Source organism: Poromitra crassiceps (genome assembly GCF_964638095.1).
Source record: "Poromitra crassiceps genome assembly, chromosome: 23".
Classification (NCBI taxonomy): Eukaryota; Metazoa; Chordata; class Actinopteri; order Beryciformes; family Melamphaidae; genus Poromitra; species Poromitra crassiceps.
Genome location: NC_139639.1, coordinates 12,104,627 through 12,126,464, shown reverse-complemented (window position 1 = coordinate 12,126,464; position 21,838 = coordinate 12,104,627). Strand labels below are relative to the sequence as shown.

General features: G+C 43.6%; 1 protein-coding gene across 1 annotated transcript in view; it reads left to right on the top strand.

The window, feature by feature from the left end:
• Positions 1 to 567: 567 nt before the first annotated feature.
• klhl18 (kelch-like family member 18) overlaps positions 568 to 21,838 on the top strand; it is a 32,232-nt gene continuing 10,961 nt past the window's right edge. Inside the window, exons 1-5 of the mRNA XM_083659282.1 lie at positions 568 to 748; positions 8,849 to 8,979; positions 12,249 to 12,389; positions 15,635 to 15,833; positions 18,614 to 18,774. Of these exons, the coding sequence (XP_083515408.1) occupies positions 614 to 748; positions 8,849 to 8,979; positions 12,249 to 12,389; positions 15,635 to 15,833; positions 18,614 to 18,774 (767 nt within the window). The 5' untranslated portion in view covers positions 568 to 613. The remainder of the gene's footprint in view (positions 749 to 8,848; positions 8,980 to 12,248; positions 12,390 to 15,634; positions 15,834 to 18,613; positions 18,775 to 21,838) is intronic.

Sequence of the window (21,838 nt, the reverse complement as noted above, 5' to 3'; positions counted from 1 at the left end):
ATATACTGTTACTTGGACACGTGGTTCTCTCATTTTCAGGACTTGTCACGCACTTGACATGACCACTGATGACTCCGACTTGGACTCCAGCAGCATTCATGCATTCGGATTCGGAAGTGGGAGACAAGGACCTGAATTGTTAATTGATGGACGTTTTTGTAATGGCTGTAGGCCTAATAATTTGTCATAAAATATCTTATTCAATTTCGTGCAATTAAGGGCAGGCACGAGATGTGACTTGACTACAACACTGCTCACCGACTCTAGATTAGGATTTTATTTTGAAGTTTGTGACCGGAAGTATCGCTGTTTACTGCGCTGAGGTCTTCCTGCCTGTGTACGGCGTCTCGCTGGGCTCAGCTCGTCCTGTGTGTGTGTGTGTGTGTGTGTGTGTGTGTGTGTGTGTGTGTGTGTGTGTGTGTGTGTGTGTGTGTGTGTGTGTGTGTGTGTGTGTGTGTGTGTGTGTGTGTGTGTGTGTGCGTGCGTGCGTGCGTGCGTGCGTGCGTGCGTGCGTGCGTGCGTGCGTGCGTGTGCGTGCGTGCGTGGGTGCGTGCGTGCGTGCGCTCGTGTGAGCGTATGTGTGTGTGTGTGTGTGTGTGTGTGTGTGTGGGGGATGAGGATGGGAGAGGTCCTGTGTGAAGAGCTCGAGGATTTAGTTCATTTCTCAGTGCATGACCTGCCGGCGCGAGGCTATGTCGTCATGGAGGAGATCCGACGTCAGGGGAAGCTCTGTGACGTCACTCTCAAGGTACACTGGCAAAGATATAAATGTAGCTAACAGCCCTAACAGACAAGCTAGCATGCTAAGCTAGCAGCTTAACATGCTAACAGACTGGAGCCGATGATCAACACGGTAACGCCTAGCGAAGAGAGACAGACAGGTGAGACAGGCTGTTTGTCCCTCACAGGGCAGTGAGACAGGCTGTTTGTCCCTCACAGGGTAGAGAGACAGAGAGGTGAGACAGGCTGTCTGTCCCTCACAGGGAGTGGGACAGGCTGTTTGTCCCTCAGAGGGCAGTGAGAGTCTGGCTGGCTGGCTGGCTATCTGTCTGTCTGTCTGTCTGTCCGTCCCTCACAGGGCAGTGAGACAGGATGTCTGTCCCTTACAGGGCAGTGAGACAGGCTGTCTGTCCCCCACAGGGCAGTGAGACAAGCTGTCCCTCACAGGGCAGTGGGACAGGCTGTTTGTCCCTCACAGGCCAGTGAGATAGGCTGTCTGTCCATCATAGGGCAGTGAGACAGGCTGTCTGTCTGTCCCACACAGGCCAGTGCAGTGAGACAGGCTGTATGTCCCTCACATGGCAGTGAGACAGGCTGTCTATCCCTCACATGGCAGTGAGACAGTGTGCTTCACTTGTCATGTCAGTTGGTGTTATGTAGCCAGTGTTGTGTCATTGACTCTACAGTATGTCACTGTTGTCTTGTCAGTTGACGTCTTGTTGTCACTTGTTATATTGCCTGTTATCAGTTGTCAATGACGACTCATCTACTTCCTGTATTCAGAAAAGGAATGGTTATTTTCTTGTGAGGGGGTGGGTGCAGTTTGTTACTACCCTGACTGAAACCCCACCGCACACTACTGGTTGTCATGTTTCAGTTGCCAGTTGTCATGTTTCAGTTAGATTGCCTGTTGTCATTTGTCATATTGTCAGTTTCAGGTTCCCAGCAAACACTAGGCCAGTGGTTCCCAACCTCAGGGTCGCGACCCTAAGTGGGGTCGCCTGGAATTCAAATAGGCTCGCCTGAAATTTCATTAATTTATTTTTTTTATTTTTACCAGACACAATTTAATATACCGAAGATGATTAGGGTCACTTGCGATTTATTGTATTTTATTTATTTTAGTTCTTGATCATTTGTAAGATTTCAGATTTGTTCTCTTGGGTGACACCTATGGCGATGAGTGGTAATTGCAGGTGACATCCACACTGTTGCCTTATGTGACATTACTGATGTCACATAATACTGCAAAGTATATAGTACTTTTCAAGGACCAGCCAGAGCAAAGGGGATAAATCCTTGATGTGTCTGCATGTGTGTCTGCATATATGACTAATAACTAATACCAATTAATTATGTGTTATGCAATTATAGCTTATTAATTATGAAATGCCAATCAATGGAACTTAAATTTTCCACATCACTGATGTCACATAATGTTACTATATACTGCAAAGGCTTCCATCATCGGATCATAGCCTCAATCAACATTGTGAGTGACTCTTAATTATTATTATTTTTAGATGAAAATGAGATTATAACTTTAAATCAGTATTCTGAGAATAAAGTCAGAATAATGAGATTAAAGTCAGAATTCCGAGTTACTGTCAGAATTTAGAGAAGTTTTGAGATTAAAGTCAGAATTCTCAGATTAAAGTCAGAATTATTGGGGAAAAAGAAGCATACTATGTGACATCACTGACGATGTCACTGATGATATTATCGATGGTGTACCGGAATGAGAAATGAGGCAGAGAGTTTACTCACCTACTTTCAATTCAACTGTATCAATGAGGGGAAACAAGGTACAGTAGGTAAAGTACTCACTTTGGATAGTTTACGCAAACTTTACGGTACCCACCTGTATTTACCACTACTACACCACTGTTTATTTGCTTTTTCTAACTGAATGTTGGTATTGGCAGTGGTAGAAGGAGATTTTAATTCATACATTACATTACATTACATTATGTCATTTAGCAGACGCTTTTGTCCAAAGCGACTTACAATATCACATCTCATCAAGAGCACAGAAAAACAAACAATGCAACTTTGCTGTAAAAAGTAGTCTGGGGCGGAACAAGGAAGTAACATGTCACATTAGTAACTAGTCTGTAAAAAGTAGTCTGGGGTGGAACAAGGAAGTAACATGTCACATTAGTAACTAGTCTGTAAAAAGTAGTCTGGGGTGGAACAAGGAAGTAACATGTCACATTAGTAACTAGTCTGTAAAAAGTAGTCTGGGGTGGAACAAGGAAGTAACATGTCACATTAGTAACTAGTCTGTAAAAAGTAGTCTGGGGCGGAACAAGGAAGTAACATGTCACATTAGTAACTAGTCTGTAAAAAGTAGTCTGGGGTGGAACAAGGAAGTAACATGTCACATTAGTAACTAGTCTGTAAAAAGTAGTCTGGGGCGGAACAAGGAAGTAACATGTCACATTACTAACTAGTCTGTAAAAAGTAGTCTGGGGCGGAACAAGGAAGCAACATGTCACATTACTAACTAGTCTGTAAAAAGTAGTCTGGGGCGGAACAAGGAAGTAACATGTCACATTACTAACTAGTCTGTAAAAAGTAGTCTGGGGCGGAACAAGGAAGCAACATGTCACATTAGTAACTAGTCTGTAAAAAGTAGTCTGGGGCGGAACAAGGAAGTAACATGTCACATTACTAACTAGTCTGTAAAAAGTAGTCTGGGGCGGAACAAGGAAGCAACATGTCACATTAGTAACTAGTCTGTAAAAAGTAGTCTGGGGCGGAACAAGGAAGTAACATGTCACATTACTAACTAGTCTGTAAAAAGTAGTCTGGGGCGGAACAAGGAAGCAACATGTCACATTACTAACTAGTCTGTAAAAAGTAGTCTGGGGCGGAACAAGGAAGCAACATGTCACATTAGTAACTAGTCTGTAAAAAGTAGTCTGGGGCGGAACAAGGAAGTAACATGTCACATTACTAACTAGTCTGTAAAAAGTAGTCTGGGGCGGAACAAGGAAGTAACATGTCACATTAGTAACTAGTCTGTAAAAAGTAGTCTGGGGCGGAACAAGGAAGTAACATGTCACATTACTAACTAGTCTGTAAAAAGTAGTCTGGGGCGGAACAAGGAAGTAACATGTCACATTAGTAACTAGTCTGTAAAAAGTAGTCTGGGGTGGAACAAGGAAGTAACATGTCACATTAGTAACTAGTCTGTAAAAAGTAGTCTGGGGCGGAACAAGGAAGTAACATGTCACATTAGTAACTAGTCTGTAAAAAGTAGTCTGGGGTGGAACAAGGAAGCAACATGTCACATTAGTAACTAGTCTGTAAAAAGTAGTCTGGGGCGGAACAAGGAAGCAACATGTCACATTAGTAACTAGTCTGTAAAAAGTAGTCTGGGGCGGAACAAGGAAGCAACATGTCACATTAGTAACTAGTCTGTAAAAAGTAGTCTGGGGCGGAACAAGGAAGTAACATGTCACATTTAGTAACTAGTCTGTAAAAAGTAGTCTGGGGCGGAACAAGGAAGTAACATGTCACATTACTAACTAGTCTGTAAAAAGTAGTCTGGGGCGGAACAAGGAAGCAACATGTCACATTACTAACTAGTCTGTAAAAAGTAGTCTGGGGCGGAACAAGGAAGTAACATGTCACATTAGTAACTAGTCTGTAAAAAGTAGTCTGGGGCGGAACAAGGAAGTAACATGTCACATTACTAACTAGTCTGTAAAAAGTAGTCTGGGGCGGAACAAGGAAGTAACATGTCACATTACTAACTAGTCTGTAAAAAGTAGTCTGGGGCGGAACAAGGAAGCAACATGTCACATTAGTAACTAGTCTGTAAAAAGTAGTCTGGGGCGGAACAAGGAAGTAACATGTCACATTAGTAACTAGTCTGTAAAAAGTAGTCTGGGGCGGAACAAGGAAGTAACATGTCACATTACTAACTAGTCTGTAAAAAGTAGTCTGGGGCGGAACAAGGAAGCAACATGTCACATTACTAACTAGTCTGTAAAAAGTAGTCTGGGGCGGAACAAGGAAGTAACATGTCACATTAGTAACTAGTCTGTAAAAAGTAGTCTGGGGCGGAACAAGGAAGTAACATGTCACATTTAGTAACTAGTCTGTAAAAAGTAGTCTGGGGCGGAACAAGGAAGTAACATGTCACATTAGTAACTAGTCTGTAAAAAGTAGTCTGGGGCGGAACAAGGAAGTAACATGTCACATTACTAACTAGTCTGTAAAAAGTAGTCTGGGGCGGAACAAGGAAGTAACATGTCACATTAGTAACTAGTCTGTAAAAAGTAGTCTGGGGCGGAACAAGGAAGTAACATGTCACATTTAGTAACTAGTCTGTAAAAAGTAGTCTGGGGCGGAACAAGGAAGTAACATGTCACATTACTAACTAGTCTGTAAAAAGTAGTCTGGGGCGGAACAAGGAAGTAACATGTCACATTACTAACTAGTCTGTAAAAAGTAGTCTGGGGCGGAACAAGGAAGTAACATGTCACATTACTAACTAGTCTGTAAAAAGTAGTCTGGGGCGGAACAAGGAAGCAACATGTCACATTACTAACTAGTCTGTAAAAAGTAGTCTGGGGCGGAACAAGGAAGCAACATGTCACATTACTAACTAGTCTGTAAAAAGTAGTCTGGGGCGGAACAAGGAAGTAACATGTCACATTACTAACTAGTCTGTAAAAAGTAGTCTGGGGCGGAACAAGGAAGTAACATGTCACATTACTAACTAGTCTGTAAAAAGTAGTCTGGGGCGGAACAAGGAAGTAACATGTCACATTACTAACTAGTCTGTAAAAAGTAGTCTGGGGCGGAACAAGGAAGTAACATGTCACATTACTAACTAGTCTGTAAAAAGTAGTCTGGGGCGGAACAAGGAAGTAACATGTCACATTAGTAACTAGTCTGTAAAAAGTAGTCTGGGGCGGAACAAGGAAGTAACATGTCACATTTAGTAACTAGTCTGTAAAAAGTAGTCTGGGGCGGAACAAGGAAGTAACATGTCACATTACTAACTAGTCTGTAAAAAGTAGTCTGGGGCGGAACAAGGAAGTAACATGTCACATTAGTAACTAGTCTGTAAAAAGTAGTCTGGGGCGGAACAAGGAAGTAACATGTCACATTACTAACTAGTCTGTAAAAAGTAGTCTGGGGCGGAACAAGGAAGTAACATGTCACATTACTAACTAGTCTGTAAAAAGTAGTCTGGGGCGGAACAAGGAAGTAACATGTCACATTACTAACTAGTCTGTAAAAAGTAGTCTGGGGCGGAACAAGGAAGTAACATGTCACATTAGTAACTAGTCTGTAAAAAGTAGTCTGGGGCGGAACAAGGAAGTAACATGTCACATTTAGTAACTAGTCTGTAAAAAGTAGTCTGGGGCGGAACAAGGAAGTAACATGTCACATTACTAACTAGTCTGTAAAAAGTAGTCTGGGGCGGAACAAGGAAGTAACATGTCACATTAGTAACTAGTCTGTAAAAAGTAGTCTGGGGCGGAACAAGGAAGTAACATGTCACATTACTAACTAGTCTGTAAAAAGTAGTCTGGGGCGGAACAAGGAAGTAACATGTCACATTACTAACTAGTCTGTAAAAAGTAGTCTGGGGCGGAACAAGGAAGTAACATGTCACATTACTAACTAGTCTGTAAAAAGTAGTCTGGGGCGGAACAAGGAAGTAACATGTCACATTACTAACTAGTCTGTAAAAAGTAGTCTGGGGCGGAACAAGGAAGTAACATGTCACATTAGTAACTAGTCTGAGAAGTAACAAGTAATATTAGTGATTTTTCCCCTTATATAATGCTGGATATTATATAATAAAAACACCCAAAGATTTTGCTACTTTTTTTGTTAAAGCTGCAGCTACAATTAACCTACCACTTGTTTCGTTTTTTTTTCTCTTAAAATAACAAAAATAACTGTTAAGAGTACCGGATCGATAAGCAGCACCCATAAGAGTAGTATTGTTAATTCCTTAACGATACCCATCCCTATTGTGGAGTGAGCCAATGTCGGGGACAAAATCCCTTATCTGCAAATACCTGAAGAAGTCTTGTCTAGGCAATCCTATTTTATCGGTAAGTTGTTGAAATGAGGCAAATATACCGTCAATGTACAGATCTGAAATGGTCACAATACCTGCATTTTCCCATACCTTGAAAGAGGGATCAGAAATGGAGGGGAATGAAGTCTTTCCTGTAAATAGCATCAGTAGATACAATGAACTCCAATCATTATTATCATCCTATATGTTTCCCAATGACATCTGATGAACGTATTAACGTTGCTCAGTTGTTGAGACAATTGTTTTACAACTAGCTCAACTCGAGATAGCCTGTGTTGCTAGCTGCTGTAATTGACGTTACGCTGCACAGCAACTGTGTTGGCTCTATAATGTGCAGGGAGCCAGAAGGGACTATTTTATTTACAACATTATGATTTATGAATAACAGCCATTTAAATTGGAGTTGTAATATTTGTTGTAATTATCAGTTATCGTATCGGCTATAAAACCATATCATGCATCCCTAGTTGCTGTTGCAGCAGTTCCAGGTTCTGCATGTTAATCCTCTTTGTGCTCCCTCAGCTGGAGGGGGGTCTTTTATCTTTGAAACATTCTTAAAGGGATAGTTCGCTTTGTTTGAAGTGGGCTTGTATGAGGTACTTGCTGACAGTCAGTGTAGTAGAATGCAGCCGCCGTGGTCCCAGTTTGTAGAAAAGGAGACCAGCCGCGTCAGGCAAGTAGAGCTGTCTGCTGAGTGTGAAGGAGGCCATGAGCAAGAAGGTAGAAAACAACAGAAAAAATACATGAAATGCTTCTATACCTTTCACCTGGCATAATCCAAGTGTCCACAAGCCCTGAGATGCCAAGTTGACAAAAAAGGCATCATTTACACCCTGTTTTTAGCTGAAATCTTCAATGTAGCCAGGGGGTGCAGCAGCCCCACTTATCGTAGCTACTGCCACTACAGTGAAGATTTGACAGGATGTAAATGACGTCTTTTTAAATCAACTTGGCATCTCAGGGCTTGTGGAGATGTGGATTATGCCAGGTGAGAGCAGTATGGAAGCATTTTATTTTTTTATTTTTTATGTTTTTGCTCATGGCCTCCTTCACATTCAGCAGACAGCTCTACACAGCCGCTCTCCATTTCTCCAAACTGGGACTGCGCCCCCTGCATTCTACTGCATGTAGTCCACTGACTGCATGTAGTCCACTGACTGCATGTAGTCCACTGACTGCATGTAGTCCACTGACTGCATGCAAGTACCTCATAGGACCCCACTTCAAACAAACCAAACTATCTCTTTAATTCATAATTGTTCTAATGGTTTCAATGGTTTTAACGTGTTATTTGCTTATAGAATGACATTCTTTTATGTGAATATTGGGCCTCCTGAATACAGTTTGTAATTAGATTAGATTAGATTACGTTTATTGGATTAGATGTTATTGGTGTTGTGGGGAACATGGCAGCAGCAAAATAGAAATGGAAAAGTAGAATCTAAATTAGAATTATAGCAAAATGGAGGTTATTAAACTCAACACAACCAACAACAACAACACAAGAACATGAATTACAGAAGTAGAAAAAAAAAGTGTGAAGATATGAAGCACAGCATTATGAGGGAATGGAAAATAAATCCAATGAGAGATTTGGTAGAAAAGAGAGAAACATGAAGAGAGCAGTTACAGTGTGTAGGTCAGTGTGTAGGTCCTACATACTGTAGGTCAGTGTGTAGGACCGGACCTACACACTGTATATACTATACAGGATGCCATGTAAATTGCTATTGGCCTTATCAATATATTTACTAATAACTGTGAGGTTAACTGACATCACAGACAATTCACAGACTGTGAACTGTTCCCACGGGTCCTTCAAATCCTCTCAAGCTTGTGGATTTGAGTTGTAGCCTAAGGGCTTGAAAGTGTTTTTTGTAAATAGGGTCATTGAAAGTGCTTGAATTTATATTATTTTGTGCAAGAATAGAAATTGAAGGAATTCTCCCTGGAAAGTCCTTGAAAAATCCTTGAATTTGATGTTTAAGGTGTGTGTGTGTGTGTGTGTGTGTGTGTGTGTGTGTGTGTGTGTGTGTGTGTGTGTTTGTGTTTCAGGTGGCAGATCATAAGTTCAGCGCTCACCGTATTGTCCTGGCCGCCTCCATCCCGTACTTCCATGCCATGTTCACCAACGACATGGTGGAGTGCAAACAGGACGAGATCGTCATGCAGGGCATGGACCCCAGGTACACACACACACACACACACACACACACACACACACACACACACACACACACACACCACACACACACAGACAGTTGAAACCATGTGAACATTTCACATCATGATAGTGACCAAAACTATCATGGTTATCAGTATTATAACGGTGTTGTTGAAATGTGCTAAAAATGTACTGATACACTTACTGAAATCGTTTCACCAAGGCTGCATGTCTGCATCTGGGAGACTGTTGCTAACGTTGGTTGATGATGGACAGTATTTACCAGGGCCTAAAATTTATTTTGCAAACTGTGGTGGAATTCCCCCCTTATGTTCTTCAGATAGGGGGGATTTATAGACTTTGGGTGACTGATTAGATTTTGGTGGTCAAAGGTCAAAGTTCAAGGTCACTGTGACCTCACGAACGCCATTCCCAAGTTCGTTAACACCATATCTCAGGAACGCCTTGATGGAATTTCTTCCAATTTGGCTCAAACGTCCACTTGGACTCAAGGATGAACTGATTAGATTTTGGTGGTCAAAGGACAAAGGTTACGGTCACTGTGACCTCACGAATGTCATTTTCAAGCTCATTAACGCGATATCTAAAGAATGCCTTGACGGAATTTCTTCAAATTTAATTCAAACTTCCACTTGAACTCAAGGATGAACTGATTAGATTTTGATGGTCAAAGTTCAAGGTTACTGTGACCTCACGACCGCTCGTTTCATGCTCATTAACGTGATATCTCAGGAACGGCTTGACAGAATTTCATCTAATTTGCCTCAAACGTCCACTTGGACTCAAGGATGAACTGATTAAATTTTGGTGGTCAAAGGTCAAGGTCACTGTGACCTCATGAACACCATTTTCAAGCTCGGTAACGGCATATCTCAGTAACACCTTGACGGAATTTGGCTCCAACGTCAAAGTCTGGACAGACATGTTTGTCGACTGCTCACTTGTTGGCAGAGGCATATATTCGCGGTGCGGTCGTTCTAGTCTGAATATGATTTGTTGCCTTCTGGCAGACGTTACAGAGCTAGTCGATGCAAGAGCAACTGATATAAGCTCTCCTTCCTCCCAACCTCATTTGCACCCTACCGTCCTCTACGAAAGGAAGTATTGCAGCTTCAAGCTCTTGTTATGCTCTTTTATTTGATTTTATTATTATTATTATTATTAATTATTTTATTATTTTATATTCTACCTCTTAGAAGTATGGTCGTGGCTTTCTCTTTTACTATTCTACCTCATGAGCTAACAATGTATGCAATCTTCTTATACCGTATGTACAGTACACTTTTGCATCTTGGCTTATTTTTTGTATCTTCGGAAATGTCTATGAGTTCAACAAATAGTGCAATGGGGCTTTTGCAATTATTATGTCTAAAGCTGTGTTCACACCGATATATTTATTTTTCTCTCTGTCGCTTGATTCAACCCTTTGGAATCGCTCTGTCGCTGTGTTTAAATCACTCGTCAAAAGGCACAATAATTGACGGACATCTGGGGGCTATAACGTTACGCAATGTCATGATGTTTGTCCACTACGAGCCACCGTAGTTGTTTACAAGCTAAGCCTATCAGCGTGCTCCTAGCGCGAGCTCTATACCGGTAGTACAGACTTCACTTCATGTCAGCTGTCAGCCTGTCAATCAGCTGTCAATGCGGTTTGTTGCCACACAATAAACCCGCGGTTTGTTCCAAGCCAGTGTGATCCTTGACTCACTCTGACACGGCAGCCAATCAGCGTTGAACAGCGAGCGACTGATGCCAGCGAAATTTCACTCGAGTTGGGATATTTCATCTCGGGCGACGAGCGAATTCTCGCTCTATCGCTCTGTCTCTGTCGCTCGGACGCCCAGCGATTTTTCTCCCGGGCGAATATACGCTCAATCGCTCGTTTGCATTGACTTTGTATGTAAACTCGATGCCAGCGAAAAACTTTAATAGCTCGGTGTGAACGCACCTTTAGAGTGCTCTCATCTCTGTGACTTTGACGCAGGGTTAGGGTTAGGTTAGCTGTAGTGTCTCTGTGTCACTTTGTTCCTGGCTTGTTGATGTCGTTGTTTGTATGTTGGGGTGTGGCTGTGTGTGTGTGTGTGTGTGTGTGTGTGTGTGTGTGTGTGTGTGTGTGTGTGTGTGTGTGTGTGTGTGTGTGTGTGTGTGTGTGTGTGTGTGTGTGTGTGGCTGTATGCACTTTTTGCCCAAGACAAATTTCCCCGAGGACAATCAAGTTTATTTCATCTCTCATCTCAAAAGAAAGACAAGAAAAATACAAGACAAGAAAAAAAAAAGTACTTTCCAGTTTTATTTTTTGTTTTTGCTCCAAGTGAAATGTTTTATGGTCACTCAGGGTCATGGTTTCAGGCTTAAAACTCTTTATATAAGAATTATTTGAGACATCTATGGAGAAAATGAATGGGCGAATTATCTTATCGAACCGGAGCTGCAAAAAGGTGGGAGGTCTGTTGAGCTCTATAATGTAAGCCTGGGGGCCTACTTTTGTCATAGCTTCTTTAAATTCTCAATTCCACTATTCCGTCCTTGATTGTGTCGCTGCCTTAATGCTACAGTACCATCAGCCTGTCTTAATGCTACCATCAGCCTGTCTTAATGCTACCATCAGCCTGTCTTAATGCTACCATCAGCCTGTCTTAATGCTACCATCAGCCTGTCTTAATGCTACCATCAGCCTGTCTTAATGCTACCATCAGCCTGTCTTAATGCTACCATCAGCCTGTCTTAATGCTACCATCAGCCTGTCTTAATGCTACCATCAGCCTGTCTTAATGCTACCATCAGCCTGTCTTAATGCTACCATCAGCCTGTCTTAATGCTACCATCAGCCTGTCTTAATGCTACCATCAGCCTGTCTTAATGCTACCATCAGCCTGTCTTAATGCTACCATAAGCCTGTCTTAATGCTACCATCAGCCTGTCTTAATGCTACCATCAGCCTGTCTTAATGCTACCATCAGCCTGTCGCTGTGTTATCACTGCCTTAATGCTACCATCAGCAACGCTGGAGACCCATCCCAGCACAGTGAGAGACTGGTCCCAGCAGAAACCAGTACAGTCACTTGTTTCTCTGAAGGCTTTCTGGAGAAATGAAGGTGAAATGGTTAAAAAGCCTGGGACTGAAAAATGTATTCTTCATTGTTTTATATTGTCTTTTATGACATGACTTGAACCTCAACACAGAATTATCACCTGTCTGACTGTCTCTCATCGGTCTCTCTGTCTGTCTGTCTCTCTGTCTGTCTGTCTGTCTGTGTGCCTGTCTAGCGCTCTGGAAGCTCTGATAAACTTTGCGTATAACGGCCACGTAGCAATTGACCAGCAGAACGTCCAGGCGCTGCTCATCGGTTCGTCCTTCCTCCAGCTACAGAACGTCAAGGACGCCTGTTGCTCCTTCCTGCAGGAGAGGTAAGTCCAGACGCTCTTTTGAGATGAGCAAGTTCTGTGCACTTTTTTTTTATGTCTTTTTTTATTTCGCCTTTATTTACACAGGGGCCCTAAATTGAGAGCGAGCTCTCATTTTCAAGAGCAAAACACATGTCCTGGAGCCTATTCCATTTGTCGGGGGCATAGAATGAGAAGGCAGTCTTTCCCTGTTCAAACCTCACATGTGAAGTAGACAATCTGATATGAGACCTTGAATGCGTTTGATAACTTGTATTATGCCTATAGAGAATTGAGGACAGATACAGAGGAAGCTTTCCAGTTAAAGCTTTTTAAATAAATAAAAAGGTAACCCTTCCTTTTACAGTCCGGTAATTACCAGGCATTTTCCTGGTAACTACCAGGTATTTACCCGGTAATTATAAACTTAGTTGTACCATGTACATTCCAAAACGTTAACCTAGAAATAGGGCGGTAATTGTTCAATTCGCTCGGGTTTCGACCAGCGACTTGCTTGGCCCGTTGCATGATGGTTAGAAAAAGTTGTCCGACTTGCTCCACCTGCACGACTGCGTGAGCCACGGGACTTTAGGAGTGAGGTGTCTCTCCACCAACTGCACCTGACTGCACAGCTCAGAGGATGACAGGAAACACGTTGAGCTGAGCGTCCACTGAGGAACACCTGGATGTCAGCACTTCCGGCTCTTACATGTAAAAGTCAATGGGATTTTTGTATGGGGATTTTGGTTAATGCTTTAAATAAGGTTTTGTTTATGAAACAGCAAAGTTTGTGTTCAGCAAGATAATGAGAACCACTTTTATGCCTTTTGAAGCAGAAAAGCATTTTTTATGCGGTTTTCAGAAAATGCTTCAAAAGTCATAAACGTGGTTCTCATTTGTGAAGATTACAGTATCTTGGTGAACACAAAGTTCGCTGTTTCATGAACTTTTGTCATCCATTAACCGGAATCCCATGCAAAAATCCTATTGACTTTTACACGTAAGAACCAGCAAGTGCAGGGAGGCTTACATATTTTTGTAAGCCTACAAAAATATGTCATCCCTGCGGTACTCTATCGGTTCATCACAGGTGTATCACACACCCACAGTGAAGTGTAGAAACGTCAAATGTATATCTATTCCATATTTTACATAAATACCACCTGTAATGCCTACATTCAAATAAAAATAACGTAACTATGAGCTATGTCCTGCCGGTGAAACTCCTTGCTGCCAGGTGAAAAGAAGCAGCTGCACATGTATCGGAGAAAGCGCATGTATCGGAGGAAGCATGTGCTAGTCTACAACTCCCCAGATCAGCAGAGGCATTTTTGTCCAGAAGGGCTATAGCATGCCGTACTACCAAAAATTGGACTGGGTGATATGGTTGAAATCAACAGAATGATAATCATAAGGATTTTTCTCAATATCAATGTTGTTCATGCTAACTCATTGAGTGCCATGGACTCGTCCATGGCACTCAATGTTCGTCAATTGGTTTAGTAACGTAGAGTGCCAAGGCAGAGCAGCACACAACAGACCCAGACAGCAGGACAGGATTGGCAAACGCAAGCCAGAATATCCGATGCCCACCAGCAGCAAATCAAGACCAGCAAGAAGCTGCAACCAGCAGCGCACGCAGGGGCCAGCGCTGCTGGTTGCAGCTAAAAAATATTATTCTGCCAAACAAAATTCCCTGGCCTTCACTGTTTTATTGAAGGAAATTATTTTTGAGGTGTGACTACATTAGAAAATATTAGCTTCAGAGTCAGTGATGTGCTTGAAATGTTTAATTTCACAAAAGGCTCATTATCTCAGCTTCTAGAAAAAAATGTCTGTTTTTGGTTAAATCAAGCTATCTTCTCCGGCTCATAACTAAAGAACGGAAAATGGGATCAATAAACTTTTTTTTTGCAGGTGATAGAAGAGAGTCTCATCGTTCTTTGTGCGTGTTCAGTGTTTACATAGTAATATCACACAATATTCTGTGGGCCTCGAGAAATCACTGAAAACGCTCTGAAACTCTGGCACTGGGAGCGTCCGTTCTCCAAAAGTGGCTAGCACTCAATGAGCTAATGTAGGTTATTTAGCATGCTGTATTTAAACTCACTTTATGGAAATAAACAAACCCTCAACAACAAGGATTCTGACAGGGATCATTTCCATAGTGTGTGTTTGTAAAACATACCACTGTACAGAGGTTACACTTCCTCACACCATAGGCTATTCACCTTATTCTTTGCCCATACAAGGACGCTTCGGCATGACGTCATTTCGGAATCATCTTTCCGGTTTTAAACACGGAAGTAGAGTACGCCTACCGCAGTCATTTAGACTTGCCAAAAAGCTGTTTTCAAGCTCAAAAAAACAAACTGTTTTAAAGTTTTAATATTTGTCGGGTGAGAACATAACATATATGTGACCAGTTTATCAGAATAACGCCTATTGGAAATCCTTAACGAGCAGCGAGGACCGGGAGCGCTGAGTGTGCTGACACCGGTCGGACTAGCTATCTGTCAAACCCTACTGTAGGCTACTGGCAGTGAGAAAACACTGTCGAAGTGCTTTTGTAACGTTAAATGCCGACCGGGTACAGCCATCGGCTCCTCGCAGCAGTAACGTTATGAACATGTAACTGAAGTTGGCCGCAGTGTAGCTTAATTCTGAATGTTGCCAAACTTCATTCATACTGACGTTTTATTTTGAAAATGGCCGCCAACTAGCGTTGAACCGGAAGAACAAATACGTTGCGTCGAACGCGGAAGAGAGAAAAAGTGGGCGTGGTGAATAGCCTATTGCTTTTACTACTGTAGTGTGTTGGTCATGTTTAACAACAAGTAGGCAGTTACAATAATGTAACTGCTTTGTGGTCAATTCCTAATGTAGGCTAAACATTCATTTTTTAGAAGTTATAAGTTCTTTGTACAATTTACAGCATTCGTTTTTATGCACAGCCTGTGAGGTCCTGTGCAGCTGTGCTTATCACAAAAAAATGTAATAAAAAATGTAACACTACATGTACAGTATATCATTCACTGGAATAAAACAAATTGTTTACTACTTACATGTCATATAACTGAATTGCATAGAAACAACTCACCAAAATTGACTATTGCACAACCAATTTGCACAACTAATGACGCCACTGCTCCATAAACTTGGAACAGATGTAGTGGGGTAACTTGCCTAAGATGGATTTATACATTAAAATTAAACTAGTGAACTTGTTGTAGTAATGAACCGACTGTGTGCTGTGCTGCCCCCTGCAGGTTGCATCCTAAGAACGTGCTAGGCGTGCGTGCGTTTGCGGAGACGATGATGTGCACCGTGCTGTACGACGCGGCTAACAGCTTCCTGCACCAGCACTTCGTGGAGGTGTGTCAGTCAGAAGAGTTCCTGAGCCTGAGAGCCGAGGAGCTGCTGGAGCTGGTCGGCTGTGACGAGCTCAATGTCCAGGCAGAGGAGCAGGTCAGAGAGCTTCTCACACCACGCTGAAGTCAGAGGAGCAGGTCAGAGAGCTGCTCACACCACGCTGAAGTCAGAGGAGCAGGTCAGAGAGCTGCTCACACCACGCTGAAGTCAGAGGAGCAGGTCAGAGAGCTTCTCACACCACGCTGAAGTCAGAGGAGCAGGTCAGAGATAGGGCTGTGCGATTAATCGATTTTGAATCGTAATCAAATTAATTAGTTAGGACGATGTTAAAAAAATGAAAATCGTAAAATCGTTTTTTTTTTTTTTATTATTAAAAATTAAAAATTTTAATTTAATTTTCACTTTAACTAGGGTAATTACATTACGCGGGGCGGCTCTCTCTCATGTACGCATGCTGCTACTTGTCCATTCTCCCCGCTGTAAAGTCTAGAGGCTGTGATACTGGCTACTAAAGACAGCAGCGCAATGGACTTATTTCAACACCTCCACCAAAAAGCACAGAGTGAGCACTGAGCGCAGCTTGTTGCACTGCGGGCTGTAGCCTACAAGATAACGATTGCCACAACACACACACGCGCGCACACGAACACAGACGTTATCACCGGACGATGAAACGTTGCCTTTACAGTTCACATAATAACAAAACAACACGTGAGGCCACCGAGTACTGATAGATTGGCTGTATTCATGGCAGCTGTCAGCCTCAGCTGACTCACCTGTCCCAGTGTGTCTGAATTTCCCCCTAACTGCTATCGCAGTTCCACGCATTCCTGTTGTGACTTTGTGTTATTCTAGTACAGATATAACTCCGAGCACGGGTGGTCGCTTAGACACTAATATAATTATCTCACGGACTCGGAGGAACACGCAAATCCACCAGTGTCAAGTTAGCAAGCAACAGCCAGGAAGTTAAGCATAGCAGCGGCAAGCTAAAACCTGCCTTCAGAGTAAAAGCGTAAATTGTCAATTATGGAAAAAAGGGGGGAAAAGAGCTCTGCAGGGCAACAAATGTTTAGAGAAGTATAATAGTATAATAAATCGAAATCGAAATCGAAAAAATCGAGTTTTGAGAGAAAAAATCGTCAATTTTAGTTTTAGGCAAAATCGCACAGCCCTAGTCAGAGAGCTGCTCACACCACGCTGAAGTCAGAGGAGCAGGTCAGAGAGCTGCTCACACCACGCTAAAGTCAGGAGCAGGTCAGAGAGCTTCTCACACCACGCTGAAGTCAGAGGAGCAGGTCAGAGAGCTTCTCACACCACGCTGAAGTCAGATAACCCAGAGATATTCAGTTTACTGTCATAGAGAAGTAAAGAAAGCAGAAATATTCACATTTAAGAAGCTGGAAGCGAACATGCTTTTTTTTAGGTTTTGTTAAGCCCTTCCAACTCCAGGCATCTTATTTCTAGGTTTGTGTGTTTGTTCAACAATTGCATTAAGGTCCCCACTGAGAGGATCAGAGAGGCGTGGCAGGAGGAACTTGGTGTGGATCTGTCTGAAATCATATGGGACAGGAGTCTGTGTGTGGTCCAGCTCTGCTCAGTTAATAGCAGACATCAACTGATCCAATTTAAAGTTGCTCATCATCTTCATTACTCCAAGCATAGGTTACACAAGATATATCCTTCGGTCTCACCACTATGTGATAGGTGTCGGGTGTCGGAGGGCACACTGTCCCATGCTTTTTGGTTTTGCCCTTCACTATCAGGATTCTGGGCTAAAATATTTGACTGGTACTCTAAGGCAGTGGTTCTCAAATGGGGGTCCGCGGACCCCCAGGGGTCCGTGGCACTTTGCCAGGGGGTCCGTGAAAAGTTTTCAAGTAAAAAAAAAAAAAATTTTTTTTTTTTTTTTTTTTTTAATAAAATGCTACATGTTACTTATTCCTTCTCAAACTACTTCCTACATGGTGCTAGTCTATCAAAATATCTTGGCTGTCATTGTGTTGCATAGTGGTTTTCTGTACCGTTGACAAATTGTGATATTGTAAGTCGCTTTGGATAAAACAAAAGTGTCTGCTAAATGACGTAAATGTAATGTAATAAAAAAAAAATATATATATATTTTTTGCAAAATCTTCATAGTTCAACGAAAATAGTTTATGCTTTAAATCTAAAATGGTTCATGGATTACATTCTAATAACAAACCTATCAAATTAAAAGTCAAGCACATTACCGTGGAAACAATTAAGCTTAGCCCAAAATCACAAATCAGAATGAGGGGGTCCCCGGTATATTTTCTATCTTGTAAGGGGTCCTTGGCTGAAAAACATTTGAGAACCTCTGCTCTAAGGCCTACAAAATAACCCTCCAGCTGGAGGCGGAACTCACCATCTTCGGTTGCTCTGAGTCCTCTTTGCTCCTCCCAACGGTTGTGCAGCAATCTCTAACACAGGGGATGACTGTTGCCAAGAAACTAATTCTGAAGGAATGGAAGTCCTCCTCTCCATCTTCTTTTCAGCTGAGGCTGACAGACATGGTCTCAATTATACGTATGGAGAGACTCAGGTTCCACAGGACCAATTAATTGAGGACATTTTTAGTTATCTGGGACCCGTTCCTGATTTATTTTGATGAGGCTAAAAATGATAATTGACACAGTATTTATTTTTATTTTTATTGTAAGCAGACAAGCATTTTACAGGACTCGTAGCACCACTTTGAATGTATGTATATATGTATTTTTTTTCTTTCTCTCTTCTTTATTCCTGTTCTTGTTTTTATTTTGCTTTTTTTATGTTCGGAAAACGTAAAATGAAATATTGACGATTATTTTTTAAATTAAAAAACTTACTATAATAACCTTGGCTATGTGTAGGTGTTCGAGGCAGTGTTGGCGTGGGTGCGGCACGACAGCGCACGGCGTGAGGCTCTGCTGCCCGAGCTGCTCGCTAAGATCCGCCTCCCGCTGTGCCGACCTCAGTTCCTGTCTGACCATGTCCAGCAGGACGAGCTGGTCCGCTGCTGCCACCGCTGCAGGTGACTGCGCACACACAAACACACACACACACACACACACACTAGGGATGTCAGTTTTTGGTTCATTTTACTTTCAATTAACTGACACCAGTGATACGCCAACTTTTTGGGAGTTTAGGCCATTTGCCATATTGTCTATATTAAAACTAGAACGTACATGGCTTTATTTTCCATCTGTGTGCAGTCCAAGCTGTGGTAGAGCCCTCAAATGCTATTAGCTTAGCACTAACAATGGCAGTCAATGGGCCACTTGCCTACTACGGTTCAAAATGCACATTCAAACAGCGCCATAAAGACCCGTCCCATTCACTCGTCTGGTCAAAGCAGAGAGGAGCAGAGGGGGGCGGGGTGGGTGTGTGTGTGTGCGTGTGTGTGTGTGTGTGTGTGTGCGTGTGCGTGTAACGAGCCCACAGCATAAGAAGTTCACACATGCTCCTGCACTTGTCTGTAACGAGCCCACCGCATAAGACGTTCACACGTGCTGCTGCACCTTGTCTGTAACGAGCCCACAGCACAAGAAGTTCACACGTGCTGCTGCACCTTGTCTGTAACGAGCTCACAGCATAAGAAGTTCACACGTGCTGCTGCACCTTGTCTGTAACGAGCCCACAGCACAAGAAGTTCACACGTGCTGCTGCACCTTGTCTGTAACGAGCCCACCGCATAAGACGTTCACACGTGCTGCACCTTGTCTGTAACGAGCCCACAGCATAAGAAGTTCACACGTGCTCCTGCACTTGTCTGTAACGAGCCCACAGCATAAGATGTTCACACGTGCTGCACCTTGTCTGTAACGAGCTCACAGCATAAGACGTTCACACGTGCTGCACCTTGTCTGTAACGAGCCCACAGCACAAGAAGTTCACACGTGCTCCTGCACTTGTCTGTAACGAGCCCACAGCATAAGATGTTCACACGTGCTGCACCTTGTCTGTAACGAGCCCACAGCATAAGAAGTTCACACGTGCTGCTGCACCTTGTCTGTAACGAGCCCACAGCACAAGAAGTTCACACGTGCTCCTGCACTTGTCGGTAACGAGCCCACCGCATAAGATGTTCACACGTGCTGCACCTTGTCTGTAACGAGCCCACAGCATAAGATGTTCACACGTGCTGCACCTTGTCTGTAACGAGCCCACAGCACAAGAAGTTCACACGTGCTGCTGCACCTTGTCTGTAACGAGCCCACAGCATAAGAAGTTCACACGTGCTGCACCTTGTCTGTAACGAGCCCACAGCACAAGAAGTTCACACGTGCTGCACCTCGTCTGTAACGAGCCCACAGCACAAGAAGTTCACACGTGCTGCTGCACCTCGTCTGTAACGAGCCCACAGCATAAGACGTTCACACGTGCTGCACCTCGTCTGTAACGAGCCCACAGCATAAGAAGTTCACACGTGCTGCTGCACCTCATCTGTAACGAGCTCACAGCATAAGACGTTCACACGTGCTGCACCTCGTCTGTAACGAGCCCACAGCATAAGAAGTTCACACGTGCTGCTGCACCTCATCTGTAACGAGCTCACAGCATAAGAAGTTCACGTGCTGCACCTCGTCTGTAACGAGCCCACAGCATAAGAAGTTCACACGTGCTGCACCTCGTCTGTAACGAGCCCACAGCATAAGAAGTTCACACGTGCTGCACCTCGTCTGTAACGAGCCCACAGCATAAGAAGTTCACACGTGCTGCTGCACCTCGTCTGTAACGAGCTCACAGCATAAGACGTTCACACGTGCTGCACCTCGTCTGTAACGAGCCCACAGCATAAGAAGCTCACGTGCTGCACCTCGTCTGTAACGAGCCCACAGCATAAGACGTTCACACGTGCTGCACCTCGTCTGTAACGAGCCCACAGCATAAGAAGTTCACGTGCTGCACCTCGTCTGTAACGAGCTCACAGCATAAGACGTTCACACGTGCTGCACCTCGTCTGTAACGAGCCCACAGCATAAGAAGTTCACGTGCTGCACCTCGTCTGTAACGAGCCCACAGCATAAGAAGTTCACACGTGCTGCACCTCGTCTGTAACGAGCTCACAGCATAAGACGTTCACACGTGCTGCACCTCGTCTGTAACGAGCCCACAGCATAAGAAGTTCACACGTGCTGCACCTCGTCTGTAACGAGCCCACAGCATAAGAAGTTCACACGTGCTGCTGCACCTCGTCTGTAACGAGCTCACAGCATAAGACGTTCACACGTGCTGCACCTCGTCTGTAACGAGCCCACAGCATAAGAAGTTCACGTGCTGCACCTCGTCTGTAACGAGCCCACAGCATAAGAAGTTCACACGTGCTGCACCTCGTCTGTAACGAGCCCACAGCATAAGAAGTTCACGTGCTGCACCTCGTCTGTAACGAGCCCACAGCATAAGAAGTTCACACGTGCTGCACCTCGTCTGTAACGAGCTCACAGCATAAGACGTTCACACGTGCTGCACCTCGTCTGTAACGAGCCCACAGCATAAGACGTTCACACGTGCTGCACCTCGTCTGTAACGAGCTCACAGCATAAGAAGTTCACGTGCTGCACCTCGTCTGTAACGAGCTCACAGCATAAGAAGTTCACACGTGCTGCACCTCGTCTGTAACGAGCCCACAGCATAAGACGTTCACACGTGCTGCACCTTGTCTGTAACGAGCCCACAGCATAAGAAGTTCACACGTGCTGCACCTCGTCTGTAACGAGCTCACAGCATAAGAAGTTCACACGTGCTGCACCTCGTCTGTAACGAGCTCACAGCATAAGAAGTTCACACGTGCTGCACCTTGTCTGTAACGAGCCCACAGCATAAGAAGTTCACGTGCTGCACCTCGTCTGTAACGAGCCCACAGCATAAGAAGTTCACACGTGCTGCACCTCGTCTGTAACGAGCTCACAGCATAAGACGTTCACACGTGCTGCACCTCGTCTGTAACGAGCCCACAGCATAAGAAGTTCACACGTGCTGCACCTCGTCTGTAACGAGCCCACAGCATAAGAAGTTCACACGTGCTGCTGCACCTCGTCTGTAACGAGCTCACAGCATAAGACGTTCACACGTGCTGCACCTCGTCTGTAACG